A 12,733-nucleotide genomic window follows, 5' to 3' on the forward strand; every position below is an offset into this window, starting at 1 on the left:
GTTAGAATTGAAGGAAATATAGGAAGATGGTTTGAGGAAAAATCAGGGGTTAGACCAGGATTCACATTATCTCCACTCTTATTCATCATCTATACATATGACATTATGAAAGAAAGTGACATTAGGCCTGATATTAGAATTAGTGATGTGAAACTTAGCTCTCTGTTTTATGCAGATGATGTTGCACTTCTTACATCTAGTGCAAGTCTCCAGGATTCTCTAACTAAATTGAATAACAGCTGTAACAAATTTGGCATGAAAATCAGAAATAAAAAGCCCAAAACCATGAACCATAGGCAGAAACACTGAATACATCAACTGCATTCTGGGTGGAGAACCTATAGAACAAGTAAAATATTTCAGCTATTAGGCACAAATTTTAGAGAAGATGGCAAGTTAAATCTGGAAATAGACAACAGAATAAGCAATGCTGGTATGGTGAATACCAGCTTTGCTTATTCTGTTGCCAGCTTATTCTTTGCTTATTCTATAAGCCAGCTGAATAAATTTATGTAGAATAAGAGGGAAATTGGCCAAAACACAAAACTAGTGGTATACAAGACAGTGTTCAAACCAATTTTAACTTATGGGCTTGAGAGCTGGGTTAGAAACAAAGCACTTGATCAAAGACCAGAGACCAGGTATGAGGGATAGGTGGCAAAAGAAGTCTAAGGTGGTATGGCCACTTCAATAAAATGGGTAAGGAATAGTTAGCAAAACAGATTTGAAGATTTGATGCCAAGATGACATTGCAAACTCAGAGGAAGAAGGAAGACCAAGATCAAGGCTGACTGATTCAGTTAGAAGTACTTAGAAGCAGGAAATGTTAGATATGAAAATACTGGAGTGCTCATAAGTAATAAATTGATTTGGATGAAAATTGTTGATAGGAGATTAACAATAATGTCAACTTAATCATGCAGTGCTGTCATAGTGACGTGAACACTCCTTGAGGATACATATCAGGAAATTGATGATGATTAACCATGGCGGTGGTCTCACACTGAACGATCACATTCATCTCTCACTTAAAGATAATCAAAAATATCTGTACCATGGTAGGATTTGAACATGTTGGCTGGAGAGTGAATATGCTGAGTACTTGGCAAACAAGGAATGAACCTCCCACAATGAGTCTGCTTACTTCATAGAGGGGGGGGGGGATAAAATAATAATGAACATGCAAGGTTCTTACATCTTAGTATTAAAATAACATGAATATTCATGTTATTTTCACATTATTAGTAGAAACAAGTATAAGCTTTTAAACAACAGGATACAAGTTACAAAGATGTCTGCATACCTGTAATATGGGAAATATCCAGTCTATATTCACTGCTGTTTCTACATAACTGTGTATTCCTGGTAGTGGCTGAATGTAAACACAATTTTTAACATACCTCCTGCATGGGGATGTAATTTATGGATAAGGCTAGGAAACTTTAGAGGTAATAATATATACAGGGTGTTCGGGATAAATTTGACATATTTATAATTAATTATATTTTTCCGTAAGTTACATGTATTAACACACACTTCTCTTCATTTAAAAGTTTGGACCCTTCTTCATTCATATACAAGATGTCAGAAAGGATGGATAGCTGGAACCCACCTGAATCATGGAAGAGAATAACTTGTATCATGATGATTCGTGCCCGCCATCAAAATAAGGATATTACGACTGATGCCCAATGCTCCCTGAATACAGTAAAAACAATCAGGCATGAACTAGAGACTTGCAATGGTGACTACGAGGATGTAGCAAGAAGAAAGATCCCTAGCAGACGATCTGATTGCATTCGTACAGCAGAATTCCTCGCAAATCTGCAGGAACAGGTGTTGAAGAACCCTGGCATTGGAATTCCGGCTTTGTTCGTGGAGTTGCTAACTGTAGTCAAGCCCTGGATAACAAGGGTAGCCAATGGTAGGCCGTATGTATGGCAGCAGGATTCGGCCCCTTGCCACACCTCTGGGAAAAGTCAAAAATGGTTGTCTGAAAATTTCTACGACTTCACCAGTCCAAATGTTTGGCCTCCAAACTCCCCAGACCTTAACCCCATGGATTATTTTGTATGGGGTGCAGTTGAAAAAGACACTAATCGCACTTCCAGTAATACAAAAGCCCAGTTAATGGATAAAATTAAAACAGTTTTTGCGGCCCTTCCCAGGGAGACTGTAGCATCAGCTTGTTCGAGGTTCCGAAGCAGAATTGAAGCTGTGATCGATGCTAATGGTGGTTATTTTGAGTAAATCTTGTTGATAGTATTGTAATTAACTCTGCCTGTAATGTTTTTTTGTCAATTCATTAAATTTAATAGATACAAAGAAGATTTTCTTTTTCCTTACGAAACTGTCAAATTTATCCCGAACACCCTGTATATATATATATATCAGATTTCTAGGTCAGAATATCTCTTTTTGAGTAATGGCCATTTTTTTACTCATTCTAAGAATGAAGTTGAAACGTGCAAATTAAAGGAGAACCACTGATTCAGAAACAAGCTATATACTTTCTAGTCATTTATAATCAGGTCTTTATGAAATAATCTACATTTGTGGCAGAGACTTGTCTTTACATAATCATTATTCAGCCATCTTCAATACACATGAATAGTAAATAAAATTTATTTAAAAGCCATATATCTCAGCATGAATATTATAGGCCATTATTAGTAGCAATGGAAGTTAATTGCAAGGTGAAACATGAACAATGGATTGATTTGAAACAGTGAGATCCACATAATGTTATAAATAAAATAATGTAAAGGCATACATGAGGAAACACTATATTATTGCTCATTAACTAACTTATTAAAAATTAAAACTTTTATGAAGCATGATTAGAATAAGACTCTCCCATATTTTAGATAGTGAGTCAGTCATTTCGGATTTAAGTTCACTTGGTAAAGTTAGGCCTCAGTGCTTTCTTTAAAGCACAGATGAAATAACCATGTTTCAGACTACAGGATACTATGTTCTGTATGTATTCAGTACTACACCTAGCCAGATTTCTCAGATTTTATGTTGATGATGTAAGATTCATGTTCTTGTATTTTCTTTTCCACTGAGCATAGTGTCTGTCTGAAGTAAGAATGATGATAGTAACAAAGAACTTGGTAGATGCCAGAAAGAAGCAAAGGGGGGAGGGACATTTATCTTTGGAAGATGGAAACCATGATAATAATTTATTGTTTTCAATATCTCTCTCTAATCCAAAGGTGTCACTCCTTATTTTAGTAATAAGGAGTGACACCTTTTGACTACTTGTATATGAAAATATGACTTCTACACGAAAAATTTACATCACCAGTAACTTCCTATCTACAATTTTCCCTCACATCAATCTGTTACCTGTCAAGACTCCAACATTATCAGATCTTATATATCTATCTTCTAAGGCACTTTTAACTGTATCAATCCACTATATCTTGGTCTTCCTCTGGGTATTTTTCCTACCACCTGAAATTAGCTCTGCTAACACATTCCTGGATGCAAACAATGTCAAGTTCTTTTCTATTATCCTCATTTTTAATATGATATTGCCTTTTATGCCATCTGTTCATGCCCCTAATCTTTCTCAGGACTCCCATATCTACGGTCTCTAGTCTTTAGAAATAAAACACTTCTAACCCAGCTCTCAGATCCATAAGTTAAAATTGGTTTGAACGCCTGTTTGTATACAGCTAATTAGCTAATTTAGTGTTTTGACTAATTTCTCTCTTATTCCATATAAATTTATTCAATTGACTTCCTACCATACCAGCTTTATTCATTCTGTTGTCTATTTCCATATTTAATTTACTATCTTCATTAAAAATCATGCCTAAGTATTTGTTCCATAGGTTCTCCATCGACAATGCAGTTGATATTTTCAATGTTTCTGCCTATTTTCATTGTCTTTGTCTTTTTAATGCTGACTTTTATACCATATCTATTCCAACAGTTATTCACTTTAGTCAGGGAATCTTGCAGATTTGTAATGGATTTATTTAGAAATATAACATCATCCACATAAAGCAAAGATTAACATCTCCAATTTTGATATCAGGTTTAATACCACTTTCCTTCATAATGTGATCCACATAGATAATGAATAACATAGAGGATAATGTACATCCTTGTCTGACACCAGATTTAACCTTAAACCATCTCCATGTTCTTCCTTCAATTCTAACTTCTACCTTCCAACTCAAATAAAGACTAAGTACTGCTTGATATAATGCCCCCATCGACACCATACAACCGCAGCATTTTGAATAGCTTTTCTCTTGGCAAGTTTTGTAGATCTTTCCAGATCTACAAAACTTAATACAGATCTTTGTTATATTCCCATGATTTCTCAACTGTTTGTCGTAAAGTGAAATTCTGATCCTGACAGCCTCTATTTGGCCTGAATCCAGTTTGTTCTTCACCAAGCTTCCCTTCCACAATCCTACTCAACCGGGTAAAAAAAGTAGAGAAATAACTCTGTAATTCTCACATTGTTTTATTTCCCTTTTTTATATATGGTACTATAAGAGCTCTACTCCAATCATCTGAAATTCATCCCTCTGCCTAGGCCTTCTGAACTATGCAGTGCAGCCACTGTAAGACTTTTATACTTCCATACTTGAGCATTTCTGGTCGAATATCATCTACTCCAGCTGCCTTTTCACATTTCAGGCTTTTTCTACTTCAAGTATGGATATGTACTCGTGATTGCATACCTGTTGAGTGGTTTTTACCACTGTGCTATTACTGCTTGTTTCATTTAGCAATATTTTGAAGTACTGCTCCATACATCAAGTATATTTCTTTCTACACTTTTCACATGACCTTTACCATCACTAATTCCTTCTACAGCACGCTTTCCTCCATTTCTGAGCTTCTTCAACATCATGAAGTCATCAGCCTCTATATAAAATCGCTAAGTTGTGAAATTACATGGAAACTTTGCTTATGCTTGGATAAAGGATGAAACCAAGAATATAATTTCTTGGTATCTTTAATTTATTGATGAGCAGAGAAGTAGAATACCTGAGAAGGGTAATTTGTTGTATTTTTGTATTTTCATAGTAAATTTAGTCCACGGATGTACATTATTTATATTAGATAAAAAGGTAGGTAATGTTTCTTCATTATGGGGCCAGATAACAAAAATGTTGTCCATATAGCTAACCCAAAATGAGGGCTGAAGATGTACGGATGAGAACAAGATGTCTTTTAAATGTTTTAAAACAAAGTTAACAAAAGTGGACCTCCCACAACAGTTTCTTCAACTTGAATGTAAAACTTATTTGACAAAGAAAATATTTGGAGTGAATAACAAAGTCAAATAATTTCACTATACCCTTAAATCAGTATGTAGGAGGAAAACATTTTTCACTTTAAAGAGAATACAAGAATATCAATCTTACATCAGAAACAGGAAATCTGAGAAATCTTGTCGGGTACAGCACAAAATAGATATGGACCAGAATATCCTAGTCTGAAACATGCTTAGTTTATGTTTGTTGCTATAAATTTGAGTGTTTAGTTAAAGAAATCACCGAAGCTTTACTTCAGTAAAGCTTTAGTGCTTTACTGTCTGAACTTAAAGCAGAACGACTGCCTCTCACTATCTAAGATATGAGACAGTCAATCTAATCGCACATCACTGAAGTTTTTTTTAATATTATTATTATTATTATTATTATTCAGGCCTCCATGGAGCCAAAAGACTCATCGTGGGAGGTCCTTTCTAAGAACATAAAGTCTGTCAAGACTCATAGAGGGGAGGTCCCCCCCCCGAAGAAACACAGAGTCTATCATACCACTCCTTAAATTCATTGACCATTCTCGCTCTCACCACTCCATCAGGCAATGCATTCCACGGTTCAACCACCCTCCACGCAAAGAAACCACTCCTCACCCTCTTGCTCACAGTTTCCTTTCGTAACTTCTAGGGATGACCTCTTGTCATCACTCCTTCCCGCTGTTCAACCAAGCGAAAGAACTCCCTAGTGTCAACCCTGTAACTACCTCTCAACAGTTTAAAAGTCTCAATCATATCACCTCTCCTTCTTCTATCCACCAAACTCTGCAGTCCACATTCCCTCAGCTGATCATCATAACTATCCTTGTACAGTCCTGAAACCATCTTTGTCATCCGTCTTTGTATCCTTTCCACAGTTAATTTATCCCCTTCAAATCCTGGGGACCAAATCTGAGAACAATAGTCCAAGTGTGGTCTGATCAGGGTCTTATACAATGGAATGATAACTGTTTTATCTCTGCAAGTCAGTGTCCTTCTCATTATTGTAGCAATCCTCTGTGTTACCTTCACCACCTTTGCAATATGTCCCCTAAATTTCAAGTTTCTATCAATCATCAACCCCCAGATCTCTTGTCTCCCCTACTTCCTCCAGTATAAACTCCTCCCATAGAGTATGCAGTGTCCCATCGATGTTTTCCAAACCTCAAGACCTTAAATTTTGCTGCATTAAACCGACACCCCCAATTCATTTGCCCATCTATCTAGCTTATTCAAATCCTCTTGGAGGGCTACCACATCCGCACTATTACTAATAATCCTTCCCAGCTTTGCATCATCCGCAAACAACTGAATATCCTCTTGCAATCCACTGGCAATGTCATTGATATAAAGGTTAAACAATATAGGTCCTAGTACTGAGCCCTGTGGGACCCCACTTGTAACCCTCTGCCTCCTTGAAACTGCTCCACCATACACAACTCTCTGATACTTATCAGACAGCCAATCCTGAATCCAGTTGACCAATCTGACATCCAGACCCATGTGCTGCAACTTAAATATCAGCTTATCATGTGGCATCCTGTCAAATGCCTTAGCTAAGTCTAAGAAAATTGCAGTATATGCCTTTCCCTCATCTAATGTTCTTGTAACTTTATTATAAAAGGCTAGCATAGTGCTAAAACAAAGTACCCTTTCACAAATCCATGTTGACTCTCACAGATAACATTACTCTCATCTGCCGAATGCTGTATACGGTCCTTCACTACTTTCTCCAAGATCTTACTAACTACTGATCACACATGAACTGGTCTATAATTAGACACTTCCAGTCTGCTACCACCTTTATGCAATGGCACTATCTTAACTTCTTTCCACTCCATTGGCACCTTTCCAGCTGCCAGACTTTCATTGAAAAGCCAGGTTAAAGGCACTGTCAGTTCCCTAGCACATTCTCTCAAAACTCGTGGTGAAATACCATCCAGTCCCAAAGGTTTACTGACATCCAGAGTACTCAGTATCTGAAACACACTCCCCTCCTGTACCTCTAAACCTCGAACCAGCCCTATCCCTCTAGCATTAAAACTGACATCTCTATGATGAAATACTCCAATAAAGTGTTCATTGAACAATTCCGCTATGTCCTCTGCATCAGTCACTCTATTCCCATTTTTATCCCACAATATCATTCTTCCACAGTCATTTCTCCTCCTACTGGTCACATAGCTAAAAAATTCCCTAGGATTTTCTTTGGATCTTGGGGCCAATCTCCTCTCATATTCCAGTTTCACTTTCCTTACCACACTAGTCACTCTTCTGGCCTGTGTCTTATATTCTTCATGCATCTTCTCTTCACCTGTCTCCTTATATCTCTTCCATAGCCTCTTTTTCGCATGTAATTCCTGTTTAATATTGTTTGTCATCCACTTTACTCCAAATTGTGTCCTCTTCTTCACTCATGGTATACAACTTACCATTGCTGCTAATAAATATTCTTTCACAATTTCGCATGCACTAATGATATCCCGGCCTTCCAATTCCTCCCTCCATGAAACTTCCCCAAGTTGATGTCTAAGACTATTATAATCACCTTCTTTATAATTCCACATAAGTTCCCATCTCTTTGATACTTCTGCATGTCTATTTATTTTCCAAGTCAAAACCATATGGTCACTGTCTCCAACTGGTGGGAGAGATGTCATCTCAGTTATTATCAACTCTTCTGATGCTATAACCAAATCCAAAACTCTTGAACCTCTTGTTCCATCTGTTACATGTTGCCTAAGACATTTGTCCCTCAAGTATTCTAGAAATTCCATTCCCCTATTGCTACATGCATCTTCCTCTCTCCAATTTATACTACTATAGTTAAAATCTCCCATAACAATCAGTCTTCTTGCACTTGCCAAACTTAGCTGTCTAAACATCTCCTGGTCTGTATGCACTATGCTCCTGTGTCTGTAGCAACACCCCACTAAATATCCTGTCTTGCCTACCTCTACCTCACACCATACGCTCTCAAAATCATTTGTCTCACTTCCTTCCAAAGCCTCTTCTTCTCCACTTCTAGCACTTCCATATCCCTCTCTCTCCCACTGTTTCCATCCTCTCGTCTTCTAGCATTCCCATACCTCTCTCTCATTCCCTCTCTTCTACTGTTTCCATTCTCTCCTCTTCTAGCACCCCCATACCTCTCACTCATACTCCCTAAATTCTCTCTCTCCCCCCTATTCTAATTCGCCTTGCATTTATCTCTTCCATTCTCCTAATCTTATCTTTCATACTTCTGCTTTCATTCACAAGACATTCCACCTCCTCTTTCAGCTCATCTACCTCCCTCTGCAGGTCAGTCACTCTTAGTCTAAATTCACTCTCCCAAACAAAACCATCTCCTAAACTTTCACAGTCACTCACACCTTCCACACTATCAACTATTATTTTCTCATTCATATATATATTTTTTCATTCTCTCCTATCACATTACTTGTCTTCCTACATTCATTCCCCATTCCTGGAGCAACAAGGTCGGATATCGATATTTCTAATGCACTTATTTCTTCCAACTGCCTGCAATTTGCACATACACTCGCCGCTCTCTTTCACAAGCCACATATCCAATTCCCGAGACGCATACATGCCGCAAGTACTGCATGCCACAAAGTCCCTTATGATATTGCTTATAATAGAGTTCTTAAATGGTGGAGGACTTGGCGATATGCCACTTGCGACTGCAGCTGAATCCGCCATCATTCCTTACTGCTGAGTAGCGTGATCTTTAATAATTATTCAATTAATAAATTCTGCTAAATAAATAAGAAAAAAAAAAGTACAAACAATTACAAGCAAAACAAAACATTTAAGTACACTAAATATAATTAAATAAAATGAAATATAACTAAATATAGTAATGAAAACTTAGCTTCATTTTGTCTTCCACTGTTATGCATTCGATTTCGACGGTAACCAAAATATATTATATCGCGACAGCAACTAACTTCCAAAAAACAACCACTGAAGTACACTCGTATTCAGAGAAACAATTTAGCACTCAAAAACATAGAAATACGGGGGCAAAAAACAGACTATTCACCGATTAAAAATCACTTTCTTCTGCACAGATTAACAATACAGTTTTTCCTCAGTTATACCCTTGCATTGTTTTATGTATAATATCATGCAGCTCTCACTGTTTCAAATCAATCCATTGTTCCCATTTTACCTTGTAATTAACTAACATTGCTACTGACAATGGCCTGTAATATTCAGGCTGAAATATATGGCTTTTAAATAAATATTATTTACTTATTTCTTATGTTTTTGTGTGAACTGAATAAACCAGATGGCACAAGTATTTCTCAAAGAATGTTTATTCAGCTATATCTACAACAATTCAACAAACACGGCAGTAAAAATTCAACATAATTTTTACTGCAAAAACCACATGGCACAAGTATTTCTCAAAGAACAATGGAACAAACACTGCAGTAAAAATTCAACAGAATTTTTTATTTATTTAAAACAGAACTGTCATAAATTTGTTTTAATTATTATGTAAATGAAAAATGTAAACAAACTTTCCATTCTACTTACTTCTTTTATAAGCTTCATAGGTACCGTCTTGATCATTTTACCTGGGGGAATGGCAAATATGGATATATTACAATATCTAGCACCATAAAGATGTTCAGCATGAATCATCAAGTTTGGTAAATATCAGACAAAATCTATATGTATGAAGTTTCCTTATTCTAAAAAACATGTTCTAAGCACTGGGTAGCAATGGACAATTAAAAGAAATTGTTCCAGATGAAAACCATGTCTTTTGATCCTTATTTTGTCTTTTATTATAGCATATATGCAAAGTTATATACTGAATCTAACATCTCTAGTACTGATGGAAACATCATAGGTTGTCTCCCCTTGAGATCATGTTTATGTGGCAGTTTTTGTCCCGGTGTGAGATCACCACTTGTTCACTGGAATAATGAAGTGCTTGGAAAAAAAAATAGTTTCCCAGTTTCCCAAAAATGGAAAACAAAAATAGTTTTCCATTTTTGTTTCCCAGTTTGGGAAACAAAAATAAATCTCACAGGAAGCAAGGTTTGTAGAACATAGAAAATGTGGGACAAGCAATAAATTGTTCTTTGAGTTCTTTGAAGAGCATGTTGGGACATTGTCATGATGAAGTAATTAATTCTACAAGTGACACTTTCTTGTACAGTAGTTCCCCCCCCCCCCCCTTTATCCGCAGTTTCAGTTACCCACGGTCAACTCAAGTCTGAAAATATTAAATGAAGAATTCCAGATATAAACAATTCATAAATTAAATTAAAGATACCAAGAAATTATATACTTGGTTTAATCCTTTATCCAAGTGTAAGCAAATAAAGTTTGCGCCTGAAGTATTTTCAGGACCATGACAACTCGTGGTAAAGAGTTCATATCACTTGCCTTAGTATCCCATAATGCAAAGCACATCTCCTTGCAGACATATATAATGCTATGCATTATGGAAAGGGTCACTACCCAGACTGGTTTCGACATTTATTGAGATCTCATCAGTGGGAGCCCAGACCCAGATGTGATACTAAGGTTGAAGTAATGCAGAAGTCATATTTTCATATAGTCCTATTTCATTTAATCTTTTATCCAAGTGTAAGCAAACTTTGTTTGCTTACACTTGGATTAAAGATTAAACCAAGTATATAATTTCTTGGTGTCTTTAATTTACAGTATAACCAAGTGAAAAAAAAACTTCCAACAACCTTTCTCTAATCCAGAGTAATTTAATAACAAGGTGTGACACCTTTTGGCAACTGGTATATAAAAATATGACTTCTGCATTACTTCAACCTTAGTATCACAATGGAAGATTACAATTCTGCTTTTGGATTTTGATGTCACAATGGAAGATTAAGATTCTGCTTTTGGATTTTGATGTCACAATGGAAGATTACGATTCTGCTTTTGGATTTTGTTGTCACAATGGAAGATTACGATTCTGCTTTTGGATTTTGTTGTCACAATGGAAGATTACGATTCTGCTTTTGGATTTTGTTGTCACAATGGAAGATTACGATTCTGCTTTTAGATTTTGTTGTCACAATGGAAGATTACGATTCTGCTTTTGGATTTTGATGTGAACGGATGTATGATTTTAGACTGAGCCTGATTAGATCACATACAAGGTTTCTCAGAAATCTCACACTGCACTGGCGCTGACACAGTTTGATTCCTACTGTCTCCCCCTCTGCATGAAACATGCAAGAGGTCAAATGGTTGGTAGGCCCCACCCACAATGAGGACCAGTGGTGAATTTAAGGTTTTATAGGGAGGTAGGTTTCCAATCTGTGGCCAAGTGAGATACTGATACTCCTTTCGCCATTTAGTAAATGCTACAAGACTAAATATTGTTAGTAGACCAACTCAGTCTACAAGATTTTCTGCTGGCAGACCTCTAGCCCTGCGGGATTTTATATTGCTAGTAGACCACCTTGGTCTACTGGATTCTTTGCTGGCAGGCGCCCAGCCCTGCGGGGATTACATATACTGCTGTCAAACAATTTCTGCTGGCAGGAGATTGCTGCTCGGATATGGAAAACATCAAGGAGTAGATCCAGATCCTTAATAAGGAGCAGTCCCTAGAGGTACTGAAACTTATAATAGGCAAGCTTGAATCTGATTGGCTGGGTTTTATAAAGCGGTACATTCAGACTAACGAACTGGATGGAGTGGAGGAGGAGGAGGGCGAGATATTCAAGAAGAACTCATTACTGCTTCGTCACCAAAATCCCCCTGCCAAAACAACTCACAGGGGGAGCATTCTAACAAAAGACGAAGAACTACAGAAGACTGAATGGATGAAGACTCACATACACCAGATGTCCCAAGGAACACCGAAAAGGTTCCACCTGTTAATCAGCCCTTAGGGAACATCAAATCTCATATTCCTGGGCTAAAAATCAAGATGAAGGAATTAAAATCCAGCCAGCCTCAGTCACTGACTACAGACAAATGACAAAACTAATGGATAACAAAAGTCTTCCTTATCACACTTTTGCTTTACCCAGTAAAAGAATCTCAAGGTGGTATTTAGCGGGGTAACGAAGGTGTCACCTCTGAAGTCAGGGCCTGACCCCAGTCAAAGTTAGTAGGATGCTCAGGTCAGATAAACGGCCAATGCCACTAGTGCTGATAGAGATTGACAAGATGCAGAAAAACATATGAACTGACCACCATCTGTGGCCTCAGAATCTCCACTGAGCTGCTAAGGAAAAAGTTGTCAGCTGGGCAGTGCCATAGATGCCAAAGGTTTGGCCATGGCCAAAAACTTTGCAAGGACAACTTCAGGTGTTTAAAATGCAGTGAGAGCCACCAGACCATCATTTGCACCAAGCCAAGATCCATGTCAGTTAAATGCACCAACTGTGGAGGACTTCACCCTGCCAACTACAAGGGGTGCACTGCATACTCGAATAACCGCAGGTCAGCAAAAGCTGCCCC

The 12,733-nt window shown here is 37.3% G+C and overlaps 1 protein-coding gene across 2 annotated transcripts in view; it reads right to left on the reverse strand.

Annotated features, from left to right (window-relative positions):
* Positions 1-12,733, reverse strand: part of LOC150102965 (sorting nexin-14-like) — a 793,179-nt gene that overhangs the window by 220,426 nt on the left and 560,020 nt on the right. For both annotated transcript variants that reach the window (XM_090397844.1, XM_090397845.1), the window contains one exon: positions 9,821-9,861. In XM_090397844.1, the coding sequence (XP_090253970.1) occupies positions 9,821-9,861 (41 nt within the window). The remainder of the gene's footprint in view (positions 1-9,820; positions 9,862-12,733) is intronic.

Source organism: Typopeltis vanoorti, chromosome 9 (genome assembly GCF_054136105.1).
Source record: "Typopeltis vanoorti isolate ZY-2024b chromosome 9, IOZ_Tvanoo_1.0, whole genome shotgun sequence".
In the NCBI taxonomy this organism is placed as follows: Eukaryota; Metazoa; Arthropoda; class Arachnida; order Uropygi; family Thelyphonidae; genus Typopeltis; species Typopeltis vanoorti.